At 38.4% G+C, this 27,903-nt stretch overlaps 6 protein-coding genes across 12 annotated transcripts in view; 2 read left to right on the top strand and 4 right to left on the bottom strand.

Annotated features, from left to right (window-relative positions):
- LOC110843505 overlaps positions 1 to 12,359 on the bottom strand; it is a 93,225-nt gene extending 80,866 nt beyond the window's left edge. The window contains exons 1-2 of the mRNA XM_035847605.1: positions 10,332 to 12,359; positions 6,782 to 7,494 (exon numbers count right to left, since the gene is read on the bottom strand). The gene's annotated coding sequence lies outside the window, so the exon portion shown is untranslated. The remainder of the gene's footprint in view (positions 1 to 6,781; positions 7,495 to 10,331) is intronic.
- Positions 12,360 to 13,129: 770 nt separating this feature from the next.
- On the bottom strand, positions 13,130 to 16,225 carry LOC110844812 (cardiolipin synthase (CMP-forming)). Of its 3 annotated transcripts, XM_035847381.1 has the most exons (9): positions 16,031 to 16,225; positions 15,755 to 15,880; positions 15,459 to 15,683; positions 14,980 to 15,332; positions 14,641 to 14,770; positions 14,097 to 14,182; positions 13,820 to 13,843; positions 13,449 to 13,591; positions 13,130 to 13,362 (listed from the first exon to the last, which is right to left on the bottom strand). In XM_035847381.1, the coding sequence occupies exons 3-9, from the start codon at positions 15,628 to 15,630 to the stop codon at positions 13,260 to 13,262; spliced, it is 1,011 nt and encodes a 336-aa protein (XP_035703274.1). In that variant the 5' UTR covers positions 15,631 to 15,683; positions 15,755 to 15,880; positions 16,031 to 16,225; the 3' UTR covers positions 13,130 to 13,259. The 3 variants fall into 3 exon arrangements, with proteins under 3 accessions (XP_035703274.1, XP_021946798.1, XP_021946797.1); XM_022091106.2 differs by having other exon boundaries at positions 14,980 to 15,683; positions 15,772 to 15,880; XM_022091105.2 differs by having other exon boundaries at positions 14,980 to 15,683.
- Position 16,226: 1 nt separating this feature from the next.
- LOC110844814 (probable glucosamine 6-phosphate N-acetyltransferase) lies at positions 16,227 to 18,481 on the top strand. 4 transcript variants are annotated; one of them, XM_035847382.1, is made up of 7 exons: positions 16,227 to 16,311; positions 16,390 to 16,449; positions 17,193 to 17,335; positions 17,434 to 17,656; positions 17,718 to 17,848; positions 17,930 to 17,991; positions 18,148 to 18,481. In XM_035847382.1, exons 3-7 carry the CDS (start codon positions 17,324 to 17,326, stop codon positions 18,293 to 18,295), a joined length of 576 nt encoding a protein of 191 aa, XP_035703275.1. In that variant the 5' UTR covers positions 16,227 to 16,311; positions 16,390 to 16,449; positions 17,193 to 17,323; the 3' UTR covers positions 18,296 to 18,481. The 4 variants fall into 4 exon arrangements, with proteins under 4 accessions (XP_035703275.1, XP_035703277.1, XP_035703276.1 ...); XM_035847384.1 differs by having other exon boundaries at positions 16,229 to 16,311; positions 17,281 to 17,335; XM_035847383.1 differs by having other exon boundaries at positions 16,260 to 16,449; positions 17,281 to 17,335.
- On the bottom strand, positions 18,328 to 22,427 carry LOC110844809 (N-terminal kinase-like protein). Its single transcript, XM_022091103.2, has 15 exons — positions 22,066 to 22,427; positions 21,808 to 21,948; positions 21,615 to 21,731; positions 21,309 to 21,538; positions 20,923 to 21,241; positions 20,528 to 20,821; positions 20,355 to 20,447; positions 20,146 to 20,281; positions 19,962 to 20,076; positions 19,810 to 19,852; positions 19,679 to 19,754; positions 19,326 to 19,591; positions 19,097 to 19,243; positions 18,908 to 19,024; positions 18,328 to 18,816 (listed from the first exon to the last, which is right to left on the bottom strand). Exons 1-15 carry the CDS (start codon positions 22,177 to 22,179, stop codon positions 18,610 to 18,612), a joined length of 2,415 nt encoding a protein of 804 aa, XP_021946795.1. The 5' UTR covers positions 22,180 to 22,427; the 3' UTR covers positions 18,328 to 18,609.
- Positions 22,428 to 22,532: 105 nt separating this feature from the next.
- Positions 22,533 to 24,191, top strand: LOC110844813 (3'(2'),5'-bisphosphate nucleotidase 1). Its single transcript, XM_022091107.2, has 5 exons — positions 22,533 to 22,968; positions 23,057 to 23,293; positions 23,359 to 23,407; positions 23,472 to 23,902; positions 24,025 to 24,191. The coding sequence occupies exons 1-5, from the start codon at positions 22,828 to 22,830 to the stop codon at positions 24,106 to 24,108; spliced, it is 942 nt and encodes a 313-aa protein (XP_021946799.1). The 5' UTR covers positions 22,533 to 22,827; the 3' UTR covers positions 24,109 to 24,191.
- LOC110844811 (digestive organ expansion factor homolog) lies at positions 23,921 to 27,832 on the bottom strand. Of its 2 annotated transcripts, none has more exons than XM_022091104.2 (12): positions 27,696 to 27,832; positions 26,893 to 27,561; positions 26,462 to 26,818; positions 26,252 to 26,383; positions 25,959 to 26,125; positions 25,680 to 25,884; positions 25,508 to 25,590; positions 25,344 to 25,416; positions 25,019 to 25,282; positions 24,719 to 24,928; positions 24,440 to 24,616; positions 23,921 to 24,344 (listed from the first exon to the last, which is right to left on the bottom strand). In XM_022091104.2, the coding sequence occupies exons 2-12, from the start codon at positions 27,559 to 27,561 to the stop codon at positions 24,177 to 24,179; spliced, it is 2,505 nt and encodes an 834-aa protein (XP_021946796.2). In that variant the 5' UTR covers positions 27,696 to 27,832; the 3' UTR covers positions 23,921 to 24,176. The 2 variants fall into 2 exon arrangements, with proteins under 2 accessions (XP_021946796.2, XP_035703272.1); XM_035847379.1 differs by lacking the exon at positions 27,696 to 27,832 and having other exon boundaries at positions 26,893 to 26,980; positions 27,055 to 27,259.
- Between the last annotated feature and the right edge of the window lie 71 nt (positions 27,833 to 27,903).

Genomic DNA, 27,903 nt, shown 5'->3' on the forward strand with positions numbered 1-27,903 from the left:
GGCTCAGTGATCCTCTTTATTCAATAGTTGTGGAAATCGAGGATAATTTAATTCATCCAACTTATAACAAATAACACTAAAATAACATAACTTAAAACCGCTGGAGCTAGACGATCGTTAGCAATTTGATCTATCAGACACGGAGCATCGATGAAGATTCGCAAAAGAAATCCAGAAAAATGTGTCATTTGCCGTGACTCGAATATTTTTGTCCTTTTCCGCATCTACTTTCACCCCTTGCGAATACATTTCGCCTATAAAGTTGGATCATGGCGATTCAGTGAAGATTTTTATTTAAGCGGATGCTCCAAAGGAGATGTTGGCATTGCTCAAATGACGTCCTTTGGGAAATAACATTCAATCTGTACTGCGGAAAGAGTTGCAATAAACATAAGTTCCAATGCATTGACTTTGAATTCCCAAAGAATGGAGGGGAAGCCCATTCGTTCCACTGACTCTTCTTTGGTTTACTCTCCTCACTATGCTAACCTAATGCCGGCTTGAGAAGAATTAGATCACATAACACCGCACTTACACTGTTATGACATGCATCACGCAGAAGATAAATTTCCGAATAAAGTCAGCAGTGCGTGCCTGATCGTATGTGACATGAGGACAGAATCATCGTTTTCACATTACAAAACATTTCATGAATGACGCGACGAAGTTTAAATGAATTTGTTTAAAATAAACATTGTTTTTTTCAAGAATGGGCTCTCTGAACGATAAATTTGCATCGAGTCAATGTATTTATGCAGTAACGCTGTAATGGATGTGGGACAATCTTTTTTTACATAATTCAACGCTTAGAACCGCTGGAGACGTCATTCAAATCAGGAATTGCATCGTCTCGGGATTTTGAGTATCACGACTCGTGCATAGCACGAAAGCCTCTGGCAAAATCTTACGTAAAGTCAATCCAGCCATTCGTAATTATTGGCGTGTAGCATTAATTTCCTTTTCCCAATATTAATAGCAGGTGTTCTTAACTTTATGTATCTCAGGAATTACTTGGCATTCCTCGGTTATTGCTCCCACAGCAGTAACTTTAATTAAACTTTTATTCAAATTAAATGTAGCTGTCTGCGTTAACATTAATATTAAAACGTGACCTGGATAAATTGACATTGTTATTTATGCAAAATCCATTACGAATGTATTCCAACTTTTGATTTTTGCAATCAAAGGGAGCTAAGCTATGGCGGGTGTCAAAATGTGCTTGTTTCCAACAAAGAAGTTGAGCTGGAGAGAAAGTTGAAAAGTTTAGAGAGGAAAAGAGACGAGACGGGGTGGTGGTGCTGCTGGGGGTTTGCTTTGTCACTCCCGATTGGCGACTGGGCTGGTGTTTGGTGTGGTTTGAAGGAGACGAATGAGTCCTGTTTCACTCGTGGATTGATTTATGTTCCCACACCTTCACACTCCCAATCGGGTTCTTTCACTTGGATTATTTCGTCTTTTATCATGACGGCAAGTGGGTCGTCCTTTAACCTATGCCTCCATCTCGCCCCCCTTCCCATGTATTCCTCAACGTCATCCCGAGAAAGAAGAACCCATACTTTCTCCACACAATGTTCCCTCTCACTTGGTCTCCTTTTGCATATGGTACTCGCTATCTTTGACGTGTATGCATGCATGGGCTCGAGCAGAGCTCCGTCTCTAGATTCATTTAACCAGGCAAACCAGGGAAATTTGTGGGACAAGAAGAAGAGAAATGTTTTAGACTGCTAAGTATTTGCAAGACAAATGAATTGATTCATACATATGTATGCTTATTACCAAAGTTTAGAGGTACAGTGTGCAGGTTGACCTCCATGTGGCATATCAGTCTGGAAATGTCTTTTAGTTAAACAATCATTGATTTTCTCCAGCCACCTTTATACACACATATATCACTAAGCTAAAACTAAATATATGCACACACATACATGTATGCATAGATATGTACATATGTATGCACATTCTACCACGTTGAGATCAAAGAAAGGAGTCAGTCGTCCTCACACTTTGAGCAAAACGGGTGTGAGATAAAAGACTCTGGCAGTTGGGAGGAAAGCTAGACAAAAAAGAAAGAATGGAGGTAGGCAAATTACAAATTGGATGCAATTACATACTGACGAGTTGTTCTTTCTTCCCAAGGAAATCTTGTCGTCCCAGTAAAGGATGTAAAACTTATAAAGAAAGTCGCGCGGTTGTGTGTTCCTCGAATCTGTGCCAAACTCAAAGATTTTTTTGCAGAATTCAAATGGCAGAAAATGGCTACAGTTGACTAGAAATTCTGGAAGGACGAATAACTATTATTCTATTATGAACGGCCAAAGATAAGCCAAGTGTGGGATTATCTCGTGCAGGATCTCGCACGCTGTACTTCAGCAGCTCCTCACATCTCCTATGTACGTACGACACTGAACAAAGTACCAGCATTGTTAGGCTAGAGAGAAACTCTGTTGAAATCCAGTACAATGAAAAACTGTAAAAAGTTACAATTTGTGGGTGAGAGTTTTCATCCTTGGTGGCAGTTTGTAGAGTCATATATTAGTTCATCTTGAGCAGCATCACTGGACGATGTTCCTCCATTGTACAACTAGTTGGTGGGTTGGTGTATTTCTTTCTTGGTGACTTGGATGAGCCCAGGCAGACGATCTAGTTAGTTGGTTGGCGGATGGGTGGGTGGGTGTGCAAGATAATGGAAGCTCATTTAGGAAATAGTCGCTATTTGCAGTAACGGGAAAGCAGTAGCAGTTATACATAGGAGGACTATTTGTACACTGCTGCTGCTGCTGGTTCTGAGTGTGATGTCCCTAATTTATCCTAGGACCGATTTTATTTTGCATGGATTTCCATCCATCCAACTCATCAGTCACTTGGTCATTTATCCTTGGTCTCTAAAACGCAACTTTCACTTCCTTCCTCTTTCGACAGACACAGTTATCCCGACTTTCTCCATTTGCGACTTCTCCCCAATTTCACGGAAAACATGCCACTTCTGGTGGTCCCAGCCTCATTGCCTCCTTTCCATTCCCATCCTCCTGACTGACATGAGCCAGAAGAAAGCGTAGCCATGCTGGTTGGCAAATGCAGAAACAGAAATCTTTGCCTTTGTAACTTTCACAAAACAAATAAATCCCCAACACCAGTGACTGACTGCTGAATGCCCCACTTCATTTGGGTTTCTTATTTGTTGTGGCACATTTCGGTTGAAGTATGGCATGACAAAGGAGTTCTTCTCGGAATGGAAACTTTCACCAGAAAAGGAATTTGGATGGAACGAGTCGGACCAGCTTCATGATAGTTTTTTAGCATCTTGGATGGAATCTTGTTAAGTGTTGTTAATTATTATTCTCGAAATAATTCACCTACAAAATTCCACTCGTGTTTGCTTTGATTTGCAAATTCTCGAGCTATATGCAATTTTGCTTGGCATATGTATCACTTTTCCAGACTACGAGCTGTTTCCATACGACGTACATATTGACGACAATAAGCAGATCCTCCGCCCCTTAAAAATACTATATTTCTAGATAACGAGCCCGTCTACTATTTTCTCGAATAACCAATCCCTGCCATATGTACATACATATGCACCACTCTATGCCACTCCCAATAGTGAATGCCTTAAATTTGCTTTCTCTCCCCCTTGCTACAAAATTCGGAATTCGAAATGAAGAGTAAGTTGTTGCCCCTTTTCTTTGTTGGAGAAAATTAGTGGGCAAAGTAGTGAAAGCAGTATTCCTAACAAATTGATTAGTTAAAAGGGTCAGAGAACCACACCACCATGCATCCCAAACAGCAAAACTAGCTGGAACCTTTTCTCTCCAAAAGCTACGTATATATTCACCATCGAAGCAGCCATGTCAATTCCAATTGGTATCATAAAGGGAATCGCTGCCAGTACTCGTCGATCCACCACGAAACACAGATGAAATATATAATTTAACACTAAGCTCAGATCCTGTAACAAAAAGAAATTCAAACTTGTTTTCAGCCAAGGAGTTTGAAGCCACCGACGCGGCTGCGGTACGACTGCACTAACCAAGCTATCCACATTTTCCTAATTTTAGCCTAATGCTTGCTTCTGCCAGCCTACGTGATTTTCAATTCGTCGATTCCACTCAATCCTTTACTTTAGGTTTTCTCCTTTCCATTAACCATGTATTTTCTTCTAGGCAATCATAGGCTGCAGTTACCCATCTAGAAATGTGGTTGCTCACCAATGAATACCACTTTCACTCCGAGTCTGAAGCGATCACTGGAGAGCAACCTGAATCTCACCACATCCGTCATGTCTTTGTGGTTTCAAACGTTTATCACGTGGGCACAACAAGACGGGCAGTGTAACACGTGCAATATGGGCAGATATGTATTTACTTGGTACTGTTGTGTAGGTGTGTATGTGCTGGTTTGGCTCATTCCAAGGAGTAAATAAATATGGACGACGAAACCAATTCAAAATGTACAATTTCCAGGGATCTCTATTTAATTTGGCCACTCGTGGCAGTGTCTAACAATAAGTATTCTGAAGCTACTCGTGTATAGTCCGGTGAAAACACTTCGTAGCTTTCAAGCAACGTGATGCTACTGGTTGCGCTAGAAATGGAGTCGAGCTCGACGAAGAAACCAAGAAATGTACATATGTATCTTGATGATGGGAGCATGAAATGCTTTGAATTTACGCTATATTAATTCGCCCGTGGTAGACTTAAAATTGGTTAACTCAAAATTATACACCACAAGATTAACCACACCCTCGTCTACGATTTGTATATGAGAGAAAGTACTTCAACTAAACTTTATAAGGATCTACGAAAAGAAGTTTACTCCAAGTTTCATGTTTTCAGAAGTGCTACGTTTTTTGCCCACTTGATCAATTTTTATAAATAAATTAACGTAGATGTGTGCAACTGAAAGACTGGTGCAGATTATACATTTAGATGTTTATAACTAAAACTATGTAAATAATGTGTAAAATTTACTTAATGCTACCAAAATTATTTTCAACTTTGACATACATCAAACGGAGGGACAACTCCTCGTAAAAAGTGTATATGTTATAAATGCATTTATGTAAATCATAGTGGGTGCATTTAATGAAAATGCAGACTCGGTAACCTTGCCTCGTGCATGTACGTGCAGTGCCCATTGACTTACACACTAATGTGAAAAGTTTACTCCCCACGTTAATTGGGAGATGGTGAGCACATGGGAGAAGGAGGATGTGTGCAGGTGAAAGCAAAAGATCGTGATGAGTGGTGGTGGTGGAGTGAGCTGTTAATGACACTTTGGGATCACTAGCATGCTAAATTAGGTGACAACCCAGCAAAGAGAAAGCTTCACAGTTTGTGGGAGATCAGATTACAGTCGTTTGCAGTACGTGGATGCATTTCTGCTGGACAGACGAATGGTACAAATAAGTGCTCGTGTCAGGAACAAGAGACATTTTGTGGTTAAAATAGTTGGGATGGTTTGTTATATGCGGCATCGCTCACTTTGCATGTTCATTGAGCTACATCCTACTCACCATCCGCATCCGTTATGGACTTGCCTGCTGCAAAGACTTTGACCCTTGCACTTTTGCGGAGTGAATGATAACCTCATCCTGTCCCAGTCAGACGGTGCCAGTTCCATCAAATGTGTAATTTATGAGTAATTGCGGCTATCAGCGCGGATGAACGTATGCCTGAAGGCGGCCGAGTAGAGAGGAAAAACCGACTGACAGTTTCGAAAGAAGTGGATGGATTATGAAGCCTACCAATAAAAAGATATTCTCATCGACTGGGGACCGTTGCAACTGGGATCATTTTTTTGGTGCAAAATTTAATCGATTGGTTATTTTATTATTGACGTGATGTGAATCTCTGATATGGCACAAACTAAACAAATTTACATTGCAAGATTATCGTTAAATACGCTGAAGAAATGATATAAATGAAACGAAATGACGATGCCAATTTATTTAGATGTCCTATAACACAAATATATACATATGTACATATAAACTTCCCAATTTGTTGATTAGTCAGTCCGGGAACTCATCTTTGCATGATTTTTCTTGTGCATACTTTAACGGAGCAGCCCCTTCCTTAGAAAAGGTTAGTAATCAAGGAGGAGGGAGAAAGTAGCGGAGGATTAAAGTGCCACTTTTAATTCGTTCAAGTTACTCCACCAGTTCACACCTTGTTCTGTTTGAGTTTCACTCTCTCCCATGTCTCACTTCCTTTCCAAATCACATTAGCTGCCTGGTTGCAAACAACTTTTAAGTTCGTGAACGGTCTGAGACGAAGACGACCTACATCAGCCTTTGCAAGTGTAAACATGCTAAATTTTAATGAAGAATGAAGGTATTACCAGTTTCAATATGTGATGAATGATGAGTAAAAGTATTATGAAGGTGCCAGCATCGTGGAGTCTGTCTGCATGCATAAATGAAACATGAACCACCGACGTCTGTATGTGTGTGCATACATATGAATGTACTGAACATACATACGTGCTTGATGAGAAAGTTGGTCTTATACACACATCAAGTGCGGGTTTTAATGGAGCAGCTTTGCAAACAGAAACGATGTTTGTTCACTTTCTTCTCGTCGGAAAATCAAAAGTAGTGAAAGTACGGAAGAAAATTGTGCCTATTGAATGACTTTTAATCTTACTTTTAACGAAAGGAAGTAATTCTTGCAAAACATCGCTATTTAAGGTATTTATTTATTGCAAATTTTCGCAAGTTTTCGTAAAAGATACTTTCAGTCAAATATAGCAAGAAATCTGAGGCATGTGGAAAGCTTACCTTGTAGTTGGAAAGATTGCGGCTGGTTGTGAGATTTGGTAAAACTTTGAGCTCTCCAAGTTCACCAGGCTTTCCTCAAGTCCAAATTATTTCATCATGCACGACGAGTTTCGCAACTTTCGTCGGCGGAAATTAACTTTTAGTCTTTTCACGGATTATCAGTTCGAGTTAATTTCAAAGATTTTTGAGAATTACAATATTCTCATCCAGCAATGTGTTTAATAATCACTAAAGTTTGAGTATAACTAGAACGTTGAATGAACTTGTTTAGATACTTGACATTGGTGTTAGAAAAACTAATGTCTGAATACATACATACACAGCCACAAAAGTTCCCAAAGTATATTGAGGAGTGGAAAGTCGTTATCTTGGCTTAGAGTAATGGTGATGTATAGTCTGAACAAGTAAAATGATGGCGTTAGCTACTCTTCCTGAAATCGGATTCTCGTAAAAGACCTCACTTGCTCTTCTCCAAATCACAACAACAGGAGACACTGCTGCTGCTGCTGTTGTTGCTGGTTCACAGAATTTGTGGTCAAAAGAGCCAATTTTTATGATAGTTGGTGTCGTCCCAGTTGCACTTAAATTCAATTCAATTCAATCATCAATGGCATCTCGCTTGGCCTGGCTTGCAATTCTGCAGAGTAAGCGATGTGAGAAAGTTCAATTGGGTCCGGGTTCCTTGTTGCGTTGCGTCGTTCGCTGTATCAAATCTGAAATCAGAATGGCAAAGAGTTCAATTAAGATTGAATTCGAATCCACCAGTGCTGATTGTGCCTCTGACTCGCTTTCCCCACCACCACTCCAATAAAATGTAGAAAAGTTACGGTTGGTTAAAGTTATCTCTCTCACAGAGCGAGTCTCCAAATCGAGAAACCACATTTTTCCACTCGTGTATTTATATAATAAAAAAGGTGGGTTGATGGCGACGACCTATAGAAATTGTGATGCGTGAAAAGTAATTGGTGATCGTTCTGTACGTGCATGCTTCAAAGACTTTTGTAACAAAGTAACAATCGAGGATAGCCGTATAGAGAAAATCTGTCCACATTCATTCGATTAGACTCGCAGTATGCTGGATATTGCAATTTTGTGAAACGTGTTTATTACGTTATTTATTTAAAAAACAGAAATTATTACAACCGGTCTAATGAGCATACAAAAAATCCAATGTTATGGAGGTAAATCTTATTAAGAGCTAAAGGAAGATATACGCTATATGTACGAAATATGCATTATGGATCCATTGGCATTGAGGAAACGTTCATTTAAATCCGAATTCCGTTCCTGAAAATGGGCCCCAGATGGCAAATCAATTTTTTACAAGGTGCCAAATTCAAACAGGTTCCTCGGGCTGCTGTACTGTTGCAACTACTGCAATTTTCCACTAGCATACAAAATTTGCTTGAGATTGCTTTCTTTATTCCTTTCCAGTGGGTCATAAACACGTTTGCTCCATCAGTCTTCATAGGACTGGAAGCGGAGGATAAGGAGGAGATATCTCGTACAAATGGGAAGTAAATAACACACTGCAGCTTTATTATTCCTTCTCGTCTAACCATACGTTTCTTTCTATTGTTCAGTTTTGTGTTCTTATGTACTCGTTAAAACATGAGAAAAGATGATATAAAATGTCTACTTGGAGCTGGCTAAATATCTCCCACCCACCTTGTTCCTCGTAAAATACGATTCATCTTGTCTCTCATCCAGCATTTCATTCCGATCCAAGGATTAAATGACTTTTTGGATCGTCAGGCTGTCGAGAGGGGAAGCTATACCTGCGACCTAACAGGATGAGCTCTTTTCTTTTGTACTGGGGAAATCGACTGGAAGTTTACCGTATTATAGATGAAGGAGATCTTACTGAGAAATACACTCGACAAATTTTTCGCCGTTCTCAGTCACAGTACTTGCGTAAAATTGGGTCAGATTTATTCTGCTGGTTTCTCAAATATCTTTGTAGCGATTATCTTGATTTGAATGTTAAAGTTAAATTGTTAAATTTTGTCAAGTTGAAAACTGAGATTCTCTGTTTTTCAACAGCCTATCTACATGTATATTTCTCATTTCTACCTTTGAATCAGCTACACACAGGGCACTAGATATTAATTAATGCCAAACTAAATGGGGAATTATTAAATGTTCTCCTTCACCGTATTTGCCAGTTTTTGCAGTATATTCTAAAATTCGAAATAGTATTTGGGTTCGACCGACTTACTTGGTTTGATTTTTTTCTTGAAAACATGCACACAGAAGTAACCCCAAGCAAAACAGAAAAAACGAGAAATTCGCTGATTAGCAGTGTACAACTTTCTCAGTTAAATGTAAATTATAGCTCGGAAGGCCTACTTAAGGAGATTTATTGCGATATATTAATCAAGAACACAAAAGAAAGCAGCGATGATTATTTCCCTTTCTCTCTGAAGATTTAGTATACCAAGTGCACAAATAAATGTGATGCTGAGCCACATTTGCTTTATCTCATGAAGGCCGTAAAATCATTGTGTTTTACAATTTGGTACGCTTAATTGTTTTATCATTGGTTATTTTAGCTAAATTTTGTGGAATACATAACTTGATTACCACTTTGTGCCAGTAGGTAGTACAAAAAGAGTCATGTCAATGGCATGCAAAACGGAAAAAAGCTGCTTGTTTTCGTAAGAGTCCTGTACATGTCAATTAATATTTTCATGTGTATTCACATCCACTACGTGTTGCAAGTTCTAATTATACACATGAGCGCATATACGTAATTCATATCAGACATACTAAATATATATGAACAAACTGCATGCATGTGGTTCGCCGTTCGAAACTTTCTCCCAATGTGAATTACGTGATACCACGAACTAGCCGTGTGAGACAGGTGAAACCTAACCAAATAGTGTCGCTATATGTACATACGTAGAGTAGAGTGGAAGTAAGAGTAAATTTCTGTCCGTGGTCACTCTAAATTAAGCGACGATAAGCAGCCTCCTTCTGGAGGTAGATACTTATGTACTTCATATAACTTTATATCCACTAGTCACACATTCTGTACAACCATTTCCAAAACGGTCTTCAGTTATGTAAGTACGTGTGTACACTGCAGGCGAGTATCTACCTACCTACATTTAATTGTTCTTAACACTGCAATTACGACTTTCCTCTTAATCTCTTCTATCCCATAATTTATCACTCTTACCGTAATGTCTCGAAATTAGACACAATACGAGAAGTTTGTGGATGTCAAATAAATTTTATGTGCGAGACATATTTGTATACGTAACTGGGTCACAAAAGGTGTCGGTGATTGATTGCATAACACAATGTGAAGTGAGCAGTCAGTTTGGTACTTTTGGCATTAGTTGGTTGGTTAATAGAGTTGGAGTAGTGAGTCCGAAACTGTTTTGGGAAATGCGTTGTGCATTACATATGTAATGTAATGTTGGTCTTGCCAGTTGCAGTCGTGGGGACTAGTTTTGCGGTGTACATGAAACATCAAACGATTAGTGTGGGAGTACCAACAACCAATAACTACAAATGTTGCTTAATAAACGACCAGTCTCACCTTTGATGTCAGTGATTCAGTGCTTTAGTGCACAAAAGGATGGGAGGTGTATGTATGTACGTTCAACTTGATTGAAATATTTCACTTGTTCATTAGTCAAGTAATTGTTCATTCCACTCTCACTTCATTTATTCTGGATTCAACTGTCATGAATTCTGCAATTTCTGGTGCTGCATCCAGGTTGAAACACTCTTCTACTTGGCCTTCTGAGTGAATGGTACGTACGTACAATACACGTTCACAAAACTACTTGTTTGGCAGCAGAACTATCAAATCAGTCCGTCTCCTAATTTCCCTCAGGGTTTTCACTGTTTACTTATGTAAACTAAGTTTACACAGAAATTTCCCCTTAATTAGGAGAATTAAATGGAGTATGAAAGATTCTGCCCAACGAACTCGGATTGCTTAGTGGTTCATTGCTTTCTGCAACGTCAAGGAGAAGTGAGGAAGGAAAATACCTGGAAATACATGTATGTTAGGCCGATGCCCATGTCCACATGTGTCATTCATTAGGAGAAATTGAACAGAGGACACTCGGAATTACGTCGTACAAGTCCTTCTTCCGGAAGTAAGTAAGTGGTCATACGGAGACAAAAATGAACTACTTTCTTCACTCACCGATGCTCCATTAATGCCTCCTCCGCCTCTCTCCGCTATTGGCACGTTATCCTCTCACCCGAAATTCAATAATCCTTCAAGTTAAGACAACCAGAGAAATCCGGACCAGATTGGAAGTGAAGTGGGGCAAATCTTCTCATTCGGCGTGAGAAATTGAGTTGAGGAGAGGATGGTGGTAAATAAGTTGGGTTCGACCGAGGGTGAAAGTATCCCTGATGATTGGTGATGGGTTTGCTTGCTTTTCAATTTCAACCAGTCCTGACAGTAATCTTTTTTGCAACTTGCTATGTATGTAGATACAAATATTTCTCTTCCTCTACCCCCTCACCGAATGCATGAACGAACAATGTCAATAATTGTTCTTCCTGTATGCTTGCAACTTACTTGCAAATATACATATGTGCACATGTGTATTTTAAATGTTCATTTTATACACTACGTTTGACATCCCTATTCTGCAGCACGTATGGCTACTAAAATATACACCTTGCAGCCTAATTTTTAGACAGTTATCAGTAAATAGTTAAAAACAGTTTGGCGGAACCGAGAGAGGAAGCCGTCTTCGGAGATAGCAAGGGAAAAGTTGATTTTTTCTCAATATGACCACACCAGCAGACACACAGAGTTGCTTAAACTCGGTTTGGTCGAACCTTCTTCGCCCGACTTGGACTTTTAGCTGAGTCAAGTTGAATTATTTCACGTCTGTTAAGCCTAAACTTTTTTACTTCCTTTTAACAGATTTGAATCAGTTTTTGATTATAAGAAAAGTTGGGCAAACTTGCCTTTGCTCGTTGGTAAGAACGCTGATCGAATGGTATGAGACTTTACGCACGATCTGAAAGCAAAGTCTCACTGTCACTTTTATGCCAACTTCTCACTTTGCCTTATTGCTGGACTGGCTCCACATACATAAGTACACGTATAGTTTCTAGCTTTGTGAGCACGGGGGAAAGAAGTACAAAGCTTATCTTTGTCTCTCTTTTATAACTTTTAATGAACAATTCTCACGAGAAATAACTGGATGATGAATTGCTAAACGAGATTTCGTTTGATGATACTGCTGGCTGGTGTGTGTGCTACTTGATAATGCTTCGTCGATCGTTCTCGTATTAATTTCTCTTTCTCATCACAGAGAAAAAACTATATGGCGAATGATGTTTGACATTTTGAGTGCTTATTATTTTGGATGCAATGTATTCACTCTGCACTTGTTTCTCCAGCGACCTGATTGAAAAGTAAGATCCTTTCGAGCCTCGTAGAATTCTTTTAAGAACGTTTGACAGATAGGTGTGTGGACTTTGTATATTTCGCATTTGTTGATGAAGTGAGGACACTACGATTGCTGTCTTTGTATGGCTTGAGGTTGTTTGGTAGTTGGAGAAGTGAGACTCGCGAGTTGTGCAACGCTTGGCGAACCAGAAGCGACTAACTGAGAATCACTCGCTCTGGGGAAACGAGCGAAAAGAACTTCTCTCTCTCTCGCAACAAGCAACAAGAAGAATCTTTCTTTCACGGCGATACTCTGTCCAAATCCTGCCGAAACTCGGTTTTTTGGCAAATACGAACAGTGGCAATCAGAGAACGGGAACGATACGATGAAATGAAAACCTTCTCTCATCAAGTTCCGTCGAATCAACTTTTACAAGCATAATTTGCACAATCCAATTGTTTTCTCGTTTCAAGTTTTATTATTGTCATATTTTTTATAAAACTGTGATGGACCAAATGACTATTCATATAGGGAAGTCGTTAAATGGCAAAATCTGATGCATCGATTTCCTTACATAGCCCTGTGCATGACATGTATGATAACACACGAAGCATAGTTGATTACTCGTATGAGTACTAATTGCTGTAATTCATTAGTGTAGCTTTGTATACCGTGTAATTTTATAAGACACATTGTGGTATTTACAGCGCTTGTCTCATTCATACGCTTTCTAGCTTATTCCCTATATTCGACTGCTTCGAACACATTTCAAGTGCTCGCTTATTGTACAAGTTTTGTATACTAATCTTTAGTACTGGTTAATGTTAGAGTAGTAGTGAAAAGTCCCCGGTGAAAGTCAAATGGGTTATCATTTTCATCGTTCACCTAGTTGATTCATGAAAGATGAAATGAAATACTTCATTATATAATGAACAAGTTATGCCGAAAATAATATAATTTAGATACATGGTTTAATTGAGTCATTTCAAGTGCGTTTATTATTGGAAGTTCTCTCTTAATGACATTATCATACGGAAATATACTTATTTATTACTACGTATACGAGTACATACAATGTTCTTCACCTGGCCTACAAATAATCACTTTGGTTTATTCGGATATGACTTTCTTAATAATTTCACCGTATCTTTGGCAAAGAGATAACCAACAGCAGAAACCACGGTAGTGGTGGCTGTAAAGTACCTGAATTAGAGAAAGTCCCCACATTAGTACTCATAAGAACACAACTGGAGAGGGATAAAGTAAAGTGGGAACAAAATGGTACAAACCAGAGAAATTCGAGGAAGGGATGGACGTCATAGGGAAGCACTGCAGAGGCAGACACGATCGTAGCACCAACCAGCCCAAGTTGCACGCCCGTGTTTATTTTCGAAATCAATGTCGGAGCAAGTTGAGCAGTAGGATAAGTAACCTGATGAGACGATAAATGTACATTTTTATTTGTAAACTAGTGTGTATTTTAATATTACTTCTGCTTGAAAATATAATTTGTCTCTAATTTTCTTATGGAATAGTCAGAGTTTATTTGCTATGAATTATGTTTGAACTAATTAGTCAATTTAACCATTATTTTATCTTCCCAGTTTGAACATTAATCATTTAGAAAAAAAACCTAGTGCGTATGGCGAAAATTACTTACATTAAAGTACCGTTGGAGCGTTCGCTGTAACAAAAGATGATAGGACCATAAAGTTTCAAGAAATTGTATCACAACATCATTATCCTTAATAACACCAGATCGGAGGTACTTTAACAGTCCATTACTTTCGTTTATTGCTTCCATCACATTTTTTGCTGAGTGAATTCCAGAAATAAAGATAGTAGTAAGGGAAACAGAGAGAAAGAGTGAGACCGAGGAGGGTGCCAGGAGAATAAGTGGAAAAATAATGACACGAGGAGAAGTAACTTTTACGTACAGGTGGATCCAAAGATTGATACCGGATGTAGAAGCCAAACGCGATAAGGATGGCATCTCTCCCAATGATCAAACCAGTCAGCAGCACTGTAAAACATAGATGACACATACACATTATACATCATATTAATCAGGGTGGTAGTTGAAATCCCAGTTAGTTAGTGAAGCCTAATGAAATTAAACACGCATCTTGTGTAGGTTTAATCTTTGCCTGATTTAGGAAGCATGTCACTACACGAGGAAATGAAAAGTTGAAAAACAATGTACTAGGTCAATAAGTTGAAAAGTTTGTGAAAAGGAAAACGAGCAAGAGTGAGAGTTAGAGTGAAAGCCCAGCACCGTGATCTGAACTTGTTCTTTCTTTCATGGCTGTGCTATGCTGGCCGAACTAACTGAGGAGAAGAGCAACCGAAAGGCAAGGCAAGAGTTCTTGTACGTTTGGCAATCAAGACACGTATACCATTTCACATGGTGGTGCCCAGTTACAAAGAGAAATGTTCTCTTTAAATAACAGAGAGGCGAGAGAGAAATGATTTGCTTCAAACCTGGAATCAAATCCACGTAAGTCAAAGACAAGAAGAGTGTGCCCACCAATATTTTATCGGCCATGGGGTCCAAAAACGAGCCCATGACGGTAGCTTGACCAGGTACTACTCGAGCGATCCATCCATCTAACTGGAAGTAACGTTGTCAAAAAAGTAATTAATAACAATAGATCCCTCTAGTTAGATAATTTTTTCTGCGTCTAGTAAATCACCACCAACATCATCTACTTTGCCCAGCAGAGTAGATGATGAAAGTGTTCAGGGCGAGTACTCATTCATAGATTTGCGAAGATTGATTAGAAAATCATACAAAACTTTTTTTGACTAACCGCAACTTACCAAATCAGACACACCTGCCACAGCGAAAACTCCTAAAGCTGGTCCAAATTGATTGTTAAGAATCATATACGCCACCACGGGTGCCATACCGATTCTCATAAATGATAAGACGTTCGGTATGGTCCAAATATTTTCTGTAGTAGTTGTGGTCGAGGATGTGGAGGAGTCAGGTGGCGTTGACGTTGAATCAGCAATCGTCCCAGCATCAGTGCTTCCTCGAAGGGCAGCTGATTGCGGCGAAACTTTGTCATTCTCACAGGATTTTGTAGTTGACTTGGTCTCATTCCCCGAAACTGAGGACAGGACGCTGGTGGCTTTGTAAAACTTTGGAGTTGATTTGTCCTGTTGGTCTCCTACATGAAAGAGTTTCTGTTTATGCAACAGTCCATTCAAAGAAGAAAGTCTTCGTCTATAACTCTTGCTAAGCTGATGTAGTGCGACGGGTGCTAAAAGGGACCCAGGTTTATTAAGAAACTTGCCGGCTGGTGTCACCCCAGAATAATTTACGTCGAATAATTTTTGTTTCTGGAGCAGTATATTTAACGCCGAGATCCTTTGATAATAAATCCTTTTGTAAGATCCAGCCGTGGAAGCGGAACCAATAATGATCCTCCGCAATTGTAGGAGGAACAAACGCGACGAATCGTTCATCGTTGAAATTATTGGTAGTCGCCAGTAGTCAGTCCGTACAAGGCACAGTTCGTCTAAAATATTATATAATATTAAAATGCATTCACAATCTATAAACTATTCACATTTTGTATCTAAAATATACCAATTTAAATTTCAAACCTCCAATATGCAACAAGTTTGAAATTGCATAGTAAACAAATCCAGGAGAAAGCCGTTATCTCCACGTCAGGCTAATTAAGGCCGTGAATTACTTATGCAAGTTCCTTCTCTGGAAATATAGATATTCGATTATACCCAAAACATAAAAATATGAGCAACACGTGTCAAAAATAATTATAAAGCACAATCATTGTTTACTTATGAATAAATCCAAAAATCTTGGCTCTTTCAATTGAAATCGCAAATACTTCATACTTACCATTTCAGTTGAGTAAGTGCGTGATATTCTGCGTGAAATGAATTAAATAACTTTTCCAAAATGCTTCCTTAAATTAATCTTTGGATTGTTAATAACAATTTGTTATTATTATCAGTTTTTGCGAGTGAGAAGCCGAAGAGGTTGAGCGAGTGCATAACTGAACGTGGCGCTTTCCCCGAGTGACTGGAGACTCGAGAACGTGGACGGCAAATTCCAGTAAACCGGAAACCACAAACTCCTCATGCTTTCACCCGCCGCTTTCTCCGTCAGTTACGACGACTGTGAGTGTTTTTTCTTAATTATCTCTCCTCCAGTGCACATTGCCACCAGCTAACTCAGCCAAAATGACAAATTCGTAGCGATTGTTAAGGTTGTGGACATCAAATTGGTATTTTGTCACCACGTCGAGCCATTAACCGGTAAGAGTCTGTAAGATACACGTTTTATCTTATACCAATTTCAGAACATAGGTTGGTCTCATGAAACTTGATGAGGCTGATTAGTCTGAGACAGATTAACCAATACCTGCTACGAAGCAGCTATCACAAGCAATGTAAATCTATTCATACATGCAGAGTTCGATCATAGGATTAGAATCATTTAATAGTTTATTTATTGTCACGTACTTGTTATTACTTTTTATTTGAGTTGATTCACGCACATTTGGCCAGTGGGTTTGAAAATGTTTCAGAAAATTGTGCACAAAAGTAAAAAAAAAATAGATTGAACACTTTATCATGGAAATCTTGGTACATGCTTACTCATTCGGTCAATTGTTTATGCATACAGCGTACAAGAACTAAATTGAACGTCATACGGCCTGATTGACATTGATAACACTATACGCAAGTGCCATGCATCTACCTATGCATGGTGCGTCGCCTCTGATGCATATGCCGCAAACCGGTCATTTTACATAGTAATCAATCAATCAAGAGCTCACTGATATCGATGAAATCTACATATGCTCAACTTTGATTTCATATGACGTTAACAGTTTCACACACCTGGGAAAATTTAGGTACATATGTTGCAAGCAGTATTAGAACAATGCGGAGGTGAAAATTGTGATACTGTTTAATTATACATATCAAGTCTGTTTCCTGCTATTGAGCTTTATTTATTCTTAGCCCTTGGCATTAAGACATTCACTTTTGTCTAGACCTCATTGTATTGTTGGCTTCACGTTCTCGAAGGGGAATTTCAACAAGGAAAAAAAGTATCACAGATTGTTGCTGCGTCTTTTTCAGTTGAAACAGTACAAAAAAAGAATTTCCAATTTCTGTGGGGGAAATGGATAGCAAGGTAAAGATTATATTTTAACTTCAACTTCTAGCGACAAACATTAGAAAAGTTTATAGAGTTTCGGGTACTGTAAATACATTTGATTTCACTTCCTACAGGAAATTGTTCACGACGGCGACGACCTTTACAAAGCTGACATCCTTCGGAAAATTGACCTGTCCAAATTGTCAAAAGTTTCCTTTGACCCGCCAATTGAACCCTGTAAACCTGGAGACTCCCTCATTCTTCGACCTTTAAATCGACGAGACTTTTCGAAAGGGTTTCCTCAAATCCTGTCCCAACTCACAGCCGTTGGTGATGTATCACAAGAGCAGTTCATTGGTATGCATGAAAACACGGAGTTAATTCAACATGGATTTGATTTTCCATTCTTTTTCTACAGAAGCGTTCGATAGAATGTCCAAATGTATTGACACTTATTTTGTGACTGTGATAGAAGACACCAGCTGTGGAAAAATTGTTGGTTCTGCCACGTTATTATTAGAACAAAAATTCATTCATAATTGCGCGATGGTGAGAAGAATGCTGATTTTTAAGGGGATTAGTAAAGTATATGTAAATACATGTAGAATGAGAGTGGCTGTGCTTTTGCAGAGAGGACGCGTTGAAGATGTGGTGGTCAGTGATGAATATCGAGGAAGGCAGCTAGGAAAGTTGTAAGGTTAACATTAATAAACTTGTAGTTGTTGTAGATATTTTTCATGCATAGTATTTTCGTAATTAGGGAAGTGAACAATAAAATAGACTGTTAGCAAAAATGATGTTGAACTGAAAAAATCGGAATTTTAACAAAAAAAATTCCTATATTTTAGACTGCTAGCTGCCCTAACCTTATTGGCGAAGCAAGTTGGATGTTACAAGCTATCATTGGATTGCAAGGATAACATGATTCCTTTTTATGAAACTTTTGGCTTTGTCAAAGAAGATGGAAATGGCAACTTTATGACGATACGATTCTGAACAACAATCCATTCCCAAAACTAATTAGTATCTTGAGGTTTGTGCGACATGCGCAAGGTCCGTGTGGTGGATTTATTACATATGATTGTAAAAAAAGTAATGGTATTACAATAATTTAAAAAAAAACTTTGTACCTTCCCAACTTTGGGACTATTTTTGAGTAAAGAACAAAGTATTGAATATATATATTACGTGGTAGAGAAGTGGTATGTTTGCATTTGCAAGTGTTGCACGAAGTATGTATAAAGGTCAATAAATTTGAAGCAGTTGTGCAGACTTGTAACAGCAAAGACTATGTAACTGGAGGGGACGTTTCAATCTAGCGATTCGATTTTTTTAGCCCCTAGTCGCAACGGCCCACTTTTTGTTGCCTTTTTAGCTTGCAGCTCATTTTGTCGGTGTAGTTTCCTTTCTTCGCGTCGTTTACGCATTTCATCTAGCTTCCCGGTGTCGGATCCAGGAATAGTTGTTCCACTTCTGTCATTATCACTGCTACTCCAGTCCGATGAATTTCCGGTATTCTTCGCACCACAAGTTTACAAACACAATTTTCAGCTTTCGATATGTGTGAAGTTTATTAATTCAGTAATTCCAAAGAAAAAATTATTGTACCTGAGCATTTGTTCCACTAGCATTCCCAAAAAAATCATCATGATTAGAACTTGCTTTATTAATAGAAATGGGGTCACTATTATCAATTGGAAAGTCATCCCATCCATCTCTTTCCTCCTATAAAAAATAAATTCGAGGTGTTTCAAATATTTATAGAATATCACCATTAATTGATGAAATTAAACCCACCGTTTCTTCAATTGCCCACGTGTCCCACCCGTCAGCACCTCCACCAGAATTTTTAGGAGTTAAAGTTGCTGATGAGCTAGTTAAACTATCTGAAGCTTTAACCGTGGGTTTCGATTGTGTACCATCTCCATCAATAGCCCCCCAATCCTGATAATAAATAGATGTTTCATCCAAAAAATGTAAGATTTATCACATAATAAAAAAAAATCAAAATCATAGTGGCACCCACCTCATTGTCCCAGTCGTCTTCATAGTCAGTGGCGGATTCTTGACCAGCAGATGGTTGCATAACGTCTCGATCGATCGATGGCGTGGAAGGAATACTAGACGTAGTAGTTGATGTGCTACTGCTTGACTGGTTCCCAAACGTATACCTTCCTTTCGTCCTCCCAGCTCCCGTAATTTGCCCACTTTGACTTGTAACTGACTGTGAGGACTGACTTCGATGGAACTTGGACGTAAGTGCTGACACAGCCCAACCGGCCCATGATGATGCTAAAATATCATATGGTCGTCATAATTAAATAAACAACACCCCCAAAACAAGCGCTCGACTATAAAAGTCATTTAAGTATCAAATACCTGCATCTGCAACTGATGGCACACTGGCATCAACATCTGCTTCAAACTTTTGAAGTAAAGTTGGATCTTCCGAAACCTAAATATTTTCTTGGTATATTTTATGTTGCGGTGTTAAATAATATTTTAATTACCTTTTCAAGTTTTGAAAGAAACCCCTTGATGGTTTTAAACGCCCTGAAATAATCAGTTTCAAGCTATAGAATCAACTTTTGCTGGTAAGAAATTTTAAGGGCCATTTGAAATATCCAAACGCTCAAATTATGACTACTGAAATGCGACCTACGTGTCTCGAACAGTTTTATCACTATCACACGTTAGGGAACAAAGGGCAGGGAGAACCTTTGTTGCCACTTCACTCATTAGATAATATTGTTGAGTAGCTGCAAGGCCCAGAATCCCTGCAATTTTATTATTAATTTAAGGCCAAGGTTCAACCTTATTTAAGTTATTTTGGCATTTAAAATTACCAGCAATTTTTGCTTGGGGAAACGAATCCTGAAATACCCGAGTAAACGCAGGGATGAGAATTTTTCTTCTAGTTTGAGGATTTAAATAGCATGCAATTTTTCCAAGACATATTGTAGTGTTAGTTCGTATTCCACCCTAGTAAAAATATATTTAATTTGAAACAGGTAATATTTTTATGTTTATAAATTATGAAAATAATAATGCTGACTTGGTCGTCTTTAACTTGTAAGCGAGCAAAATGTTTGAGCAATTCCACATTTAAATTATTGAAATTTAGTTTTGGGGCCAAGTACAACATTGCCTGCAAACCATATAAATATTTTGATTAATTTATGAAATAGATTGACAACTATGTATGTAGTTATCTAAATGTGGACCCACTTTTACTGTATGCTCTCGTACAACCGGGCTCGTGTCCATAAATCCAGTTATCACATTAGGAAATATCTTGTCGTTCACAGTGGCTGGTTGTAAATGATCTGCAAAATTATCCAACTGCTGCAACAGTTTCACTCGCGTCATTCGATCCGTCGAAGAAAATAATTTCACGACACACGGAACAATTTTAGTTTGATATTCGGGCTCTTCCAATAGTTTTCCTAGTTTAAACAGTGGGAGGAGGACAGACGATCCCGCATTGCCAAATTCAAAGGCATTGATAAGTTGTGGTAGAACCTGAATTTTCAAATTTTAATAAATACATATCCTCATTGTGGCACCTTGAAATCGGATTTACAGTAAATTTCAAGCTTAGTCTGTTAAACGTATGCACATACTTTATGGCGGCATATATCTTCGGGAAATTTGTCAAGCGCAGTTGACAATCCATTAAAGAATCTAGTCTTTTCATTTTGTTCCTTGATTTGGATTTCTTCCAAAAAGAGTAGAGAATCTACCAGATCATTTTTGAAAAATCCTCCAGGTCTTCTTCCTCGGGCGATGACATCGGCAGGATTTGGTCTAGACCCCGAGTTCACATTGGTTAGCTCATTATAAATATTTCCAAGTGTCTTTGGAATATTTTCAGCGTTTCGTAGTTGAGAAATGTCCTTGCAAGGTCGATTAAAAACTTCCCACACGAGACAACCAAGTCCCCTATCAAGTTTGTAAGTATATTAAATAAATATACATGAATAAAATAAGCCATCGAACAAATTCTAACCAGGTGTCTGAGCTCCACTTGCTGCTTCCTTTGCCACCAGTTTTCATTTCAGGGGGATCAAGTTGATGAAGAGAAGAGGGAACCTTCCCCACAACTGGAGAGGCCTCATTTCCACCCACATAATCCACACCCCCCAACTTCCATTCGCCTGCACTGTTCACAAATACAGAGCTGATTTGGATGTTATTATGGCGCAGGTTTCCGTCGTTTATTAAAAAACTAAGAGCTCTCTACAATAAAAAGAAGCATGAAACATGAAACAAAAGACTGTGAATCAATATATATATAGGGTATATTCCCACCTACCGTCACTTGAAATAGACCCCAAGCAACAGAGAGATCACTTTGAGGGCTCTCCCTTCGTCCCAAATATTTTTCTAAAGGTTCTACAGACTCTGTGGCCAAATAGATTGCTTTATCCGACTGCAAAAAAATGCGTTCAATAATGTGTTATGCAACAGCGAAGTATCCTAATTCTCGAGAATGAGATCCCAATTACCTCAACACTATCCAGGAATGTTAGTATACTCGGATGTCTCAACGTCTTCAGTCTTTTGACCGATGCTTTGGCTGCGTCAACAATAGCGGAGGAGGAGTTTTTAACGTCCAAGATGAAAATTGTCACATCTTCAGATGTCCCCTGTCAAGAGCAATTCAGTAGTTTTATTAGTACATAGTATGTCAAGAACAAAACATAGTGATTATCACACCCAACACACCACTTAAGTTAATTTAAACTCTTTCAACAAATGCTCACCTTTTTCTTTCCTTTATGTAAACTCCAGTAACATCGTTCCGAGTCATAAGGAATGGGTTCACCGATATCATAAGGAAAATCTTTGGCAGGATCACGAGAAAAGAATGACCACATTATTGCTGATCCAAGCAGTCAAATAATAATTTAAAAAAATCCTCGAATGTTTTCTTTTTTTGCAATTACAAGGCAAACTTTCTTTTTGTCAGCTCATTATTGTTTTTCGATTATTCAGTTATTGTTCTTACTGTACAACTCACACAGCACGTAATTAGAAACAACGACGTAATCACGCAAACTAAATTATTACTTGACAGGGCTGCAAATGGAAAAATTAGGTGGATGTCGTCGTCAGCTATGCCATATGACTTTACCATTACGTGTTTTTGTGTGTTCTATAGAAAAAGTCTCAAATGTCTGAAGAATCCGAATCCGTATCGTCATCCGCTGTTGAGTTGAGCCATCCACACGTGTCGTGTCATACAAAAAGTCTCATATATTATGCATTGGACTTGCACATTGCGTCAACGTGGTTTTAATACTTTTAATTTAATGTGCTCCAATCAATTTTTTGCTACTGGAACAAGCAGACAATACCCCAACCCACCACATATAACTACTAAAAGCGACAAGTCAAGTCCACAAAACTTGGGAATCCCAATCAAATCATATCAATTGATAGCTTTGATTCATCACCAGGTTTGAACTGCATTCAAAATTGCTCTCTTCCGGAAACTCTTTAGAGGCGTTAGCTACAACAACTACATGTCCATCTCAATGGGTTCCACTTCGGGGGACATCCCACTAATCCTGAGATTGGTCCACGATTCTACAGGAATCGTCAATGTTGCTGGGAACATTGTGAGGAAAGTTTTACAAAGTGGAAAATTGGATATTGTGGATAAGGTAAAATATGTTCTTTGAATTAATAGATGGAAACTGAACGCCAAGACGCCAACTAATTGATTATAAATGGTGTCTTGTTGTATGAAAGGGGACTGATGATTTACAAACGAAAGCCGATCGAGCTGCCCAAGTATATATTACGCAAGAACTTCACAAAAAGTTCCCCCTGGCTAGCATAATAGGGGAGGAGGGGGACAACCTAACTGAAAATTTAGATGATCTTGTTTCGCCTGTGGGAAGCCCAATCCAAGCCAATGATTTACCTCTAGGAGAAATTCTCTCAAAAAGTGTACCCACCGATTTGAGTTCTATACAAGAATCAGAGGTAATTTAATCTTGCGTCATAAATTTTAATCCAACTAATAATGCTGTGTGAATTTGCCAATATAGGTAGTTATATGGATTGACCCGTTGGACGGGACTAGTGAATTTACCAGAGGTATAATTAAGATATTAAAAACTTATTTTGGATGATTGAGTAATATCGTATATTAAAATTGTAGGGATGGTAGAACATGTAACAATTTTGGTAGGAATAGCATACAATGGTTCCCCCATTGCTGGAGTCATACATCAGCCATTTCTGAAACTTGGTGAAAAATTTGGAAGAACTTTATGGGGAATTCCTCGAATTGGTTATGGAGGATTTACTTTAGCAGCTCCTTCCAAAGATAAAAAGGTTATAACGACGACAAGGTCCCACTCCAATGCACGGGTTGAAGCTGTATTAGAGAGCATGAAACCGGACGACATTATCCGAGTGGGTGGTGCTGGAAATAAAGCGATTCTACTCATGGAAGGCAAGTGCAACGCGTACGTTTTCGCAAGCGCAGGTTGCCAAAAGTGGGACACCTGTGCGCCTGAAGCCGTATTGGCTGCAATTGGTGGAAAACTTACAGATATGGCCGGCCAGCCGTACTCGTATTCAAAAGATGTATGTAGGACGTTCAAATTAATTAATATTAAAACTATCTTTTTAATCACTTTTTCTAGTTAACTTTAAAGTTCCATTTCATATATATATATATCTAAATTATCTATTTTTCGAATAAATAGGTACAACACGCAAATCAAGGAGGGTTATTGGCTACAGCTCCAGGCGAAGACCACGATTGGTACATCAAGCAAATTCCAAAATAAGTAAAAAATTATCTACTTCTGCCGGTGCAGACAGAACGATTCCAATAATAAAATTTGATTAAATAAATTTAAAGTTCACCACTGACAAAAGCGTGTACATTCTTTTCTGATGAAAGCATCAAAGATGCTCGGTCAGAACCGACGATGGCAGCAAGACGAGGTGTGTCATATTTGGAATATATTACATTTATGCTGCTGTTCTTCCGCTGGCGAACCCTTCGGTTTTGAAAATCTTCCTAAATTATACAATAAATAGTAATAATTGTTATTGCATTATTCATGCTGATTTACATCCAAGATACAAAGGATATTCAAATAAAATACTATTTACCTGAATTGAGTTGCATAATTCTGAGTAGAAATGCGGGTACTGAGGTAGCTGATAGAATAATATATGTCCAATTCCTTTTATTCTGAAACGCCGAAAGAAATGTACTCGTTCTGTATAAACGAGGAAATGTCCCTGTCCATGATAGAAGTAGTCTCTAGCACGTGCAACCTTTTTATCCTGCAATTGACCAACAACATTGTCATCTCTTAATTAACGTGATTATTTTGACATTATGCATATAATTTTTTACGTATCCTAAAAATGAACGTTATTTATTACCTTGGTATATTCGCATATTTGAACAAAACTAGTCTGTTCTCTTTTAAAATGATTTCGTAAACGCACAAAGTCAAAGTATGATGACACAAATATCAAGGTGTGGCTCATCAATTTGTCGGTTTTAAAGGTTGGAAGAACGGTTTTTATGAAAAACTCAAAACGTTCATCGTCGGCTTTCGGCAGTGTGGATGCATCAAAATACTGAAACACCTAAGAAATACAATCGTGTATCGTTTTGAAAAATGTCCTGATTTTTTAAGTGATGACCAAAGTGTGATAAATAAAATTAATGAAGCATACCTGAGGTGCCTGAACTGTAACGTCGTTGATGCTTCCTCGCGTGTATTGTCTTAATAGTCGTATTTGACCAGCAAAGCTTTGACAGTACTTGCTCATGAGTGACGAATGCTCCGGACAAAATATAGCACTAAACATTAGACTTTGTCGAAAATATTTAGTTAAACCATCCAATGCCCATGGTCGAATCCTTGCAAAATCGGTTCCATGAGTTGTGACTGGTTGAAGATTTAAATGCTTAATTAGGTGTAGCATGTGGTCCCAGTTCTATAATTCATTAGTTAATGTTAGTGACCAACCAACCAACAATGTACCAAAAATTATTCACCTGCATAAGAAATATGTCTGCCTGGTCCATAATTAAAAGCTCAATAGACGATAAAAAATCGTATTCGCGATCTCTGTAAGTGATACATATTTTAGATGTACAAAAGACACTAAAGTAGTTTAAAAACGAGGATTATATTGAAGTAAATATTAACTACTAATTACTTTTCTCCTTCTGCGCCGACAATTAAACGTAATCCTAACGGAGATGCAATTATGATATCTGCAGAGTAGAATCCAGTGAATAGCTAAAGTGTAACATATTATGTGCAAGTAATATAACTGTCCCATTTGTTTTGTACTCTGTAACAATAATAGCAATCAAGGTTCTAATTACCTTTATCGTCTTCTTTGTTAGCGAGAACCCGATTTTAAAATTATCTTCTACATTTCCACTAAAAATAGCATTATAATCATCAGGTTTGGGATTAGTTTTTGGGAGAAACAGTGTGGATCCACTGTACTCGTCGTTAAATCTCTTTTTATTAGCAACATTTCCTTTCTCCTCTGGTAGAAGTATGGAAATTAGCGTCTTCACAATCCTACAGGGTATGAATGAACTTAAATCAAATGCATATAACTGAATGAAAATTATTACATGAAAATACGTGCTTACTTGAAAGCACTATCCTTGAATGGGACCAATATGAGAACTTTGGGTCGAACAAATCCTTGGTCTCGATAAGAATCAGGGACATCCATTCTTGTGCTTAATTTAGCATTATGATGAATAATTCTCGTACGTGTTTTCAAAATATGATTAGCAGCGTGTAAGCAGTAAATCTAAAATATTCAACAAACCGATGACACTTAAGAATAATTAATTTTTAAGTACATTATACATATCATATGTATGCATACACACACTATAGTGTATTTAGATTGCAGGTTATAATAAATATCACTTACATTTCGTATTGCCTCTTCATTTTCAATTGTACGAATTGGAAAATATCCATCAAAATACTGTGAAGCGAGCTCCAAGATTTCTCTCTGTAGGTTTGACATTGAGCCATGACATGATTCAGAATCAATGACTTTCTACAAATAAAGACAAACAATTAGTGGTAGGGTTAATTAATTTTACAATTAAAACGTAATGCTGAATATGAATCGTACCTGATTTACAATTGGAAATGTTGTGCAAAGTTGGGATTTAATTTGAAAAGATTCTAAAGAAAAGTTTTTTGATAAAGAAGGAGATGGTGGGTTCGGAAGTAATATAGGTTGAGAAGTCCCTATGGAGGACAGATCGATTGTTGTTCGATGAAGATCTCGATCCTTCTGTACTTGGTCGTTAATTTCATGGCAGTCCAGACCAAAGTAATTAAATTTCTCAAGTTCTGGCCACCCTTTGATGGATAATTGTAACTTTGATGCCTTTTCTTCTTTTAACCTATTAAGTAAATACTCTGGCATTTCCCTTTCAAAATGCAGGAGAAACGGGTCGCAGCAATCCATCCCATTTTCATTCTCCTGCAAAATAATTCTCAATTTAGCTGGAGCAATATCTCCGCAATGATGATAAAACACAATTATATAGACAATACCACATCAGGATTGATTTCTGCCTCTTCTATCACAGTTTCCTCAAGTGTTTCTCCATCAGCATCTTCTTCAGTGTTAGCAACATCAGTACTATCAGGAATAGACGTCGATTTGTTAATAAGGACTGAGTTCTTGTCGTTTTCAGTATCACTTATCTCGCCTACATCACTTTGGTCATCATCATCTTCTTCTTTATCATCTCCATCGCTGTCTTCCTGTTCTTGTTCATCTTCGTCGTCGTCCTCCTCCTCCTCGTCACTCAATATCTGTACATCCTTTTTCAAGCCCTTCCTACTTTTAAATAGTGTCAACAATTCGTTGTACGGCGTTTGCTCGGTTTCACCCTCCTCACTATCTTCGTCATCATCATCATTATCATCGGGTTCTTCTCTAACACGTTGGCCGCTGCTGAATGAATTCCCTGTTCCTCCTCTCCTATTGTTACCCCTTGGAGAAAACTTTGGCTTTTTGACAGATGAGGATGGTCCAAAATCGCCTAGTTCCTGACTCGGATGTTGTTCCCCAAACATTTGCAGATGTCGAGCGTCTCGTTTGTCAATACGTGGCATCCCTCCACGACCCCTCCCTCCTCCTCGCCCTCTGCCACCTCGACCCCCACGAAATCCTCCTCTTCCTCCACCCCCTCGTCCCCGATTGCCTCCACGTCCCATCTGAACAAAGAATTACAAATTAATAAGCGACTTTCTAAATTTCACGGGTTTTCGATTCTCCAGTTATCTAGGCCTGATTTTTTGTAACTAAACCGATTCTTGGCACATTGATTGCATACTATCCTGCCACTTACCTGATCACAGCTCAAGTAGTATAACACAAACCGGTAGTAGTTACTTTCAGAAATTTGAGGTGAAAGCGTGGCGTTTTATAACGCACGTGGAAAAGTCTGTTGTGTAGGTAAATATCTATCAGAGTGTTTTTGGTTTCCCACATTGTGAGGTCTGCTGGTTGGGGCGAATCCTGCCTCGCACGACCAGCAAGCAGCGTGTGTGTGGGGA

Source organism: Folsomia candida, unplaced genomic scaffold (assembly GCF_002217175.1).
Source record: "Folsomia candida strain VU population unplaced genomic scaffold, ASM221717v1 Fcan01_Sc002, whole genome shotgun sequence".
Lineage (NCBI taxonomy): Eukaryota > Metazoa > Arthropoda > Collembola > Entomobryomorpha > Isotomidae > Folsomia > Folsomia candida.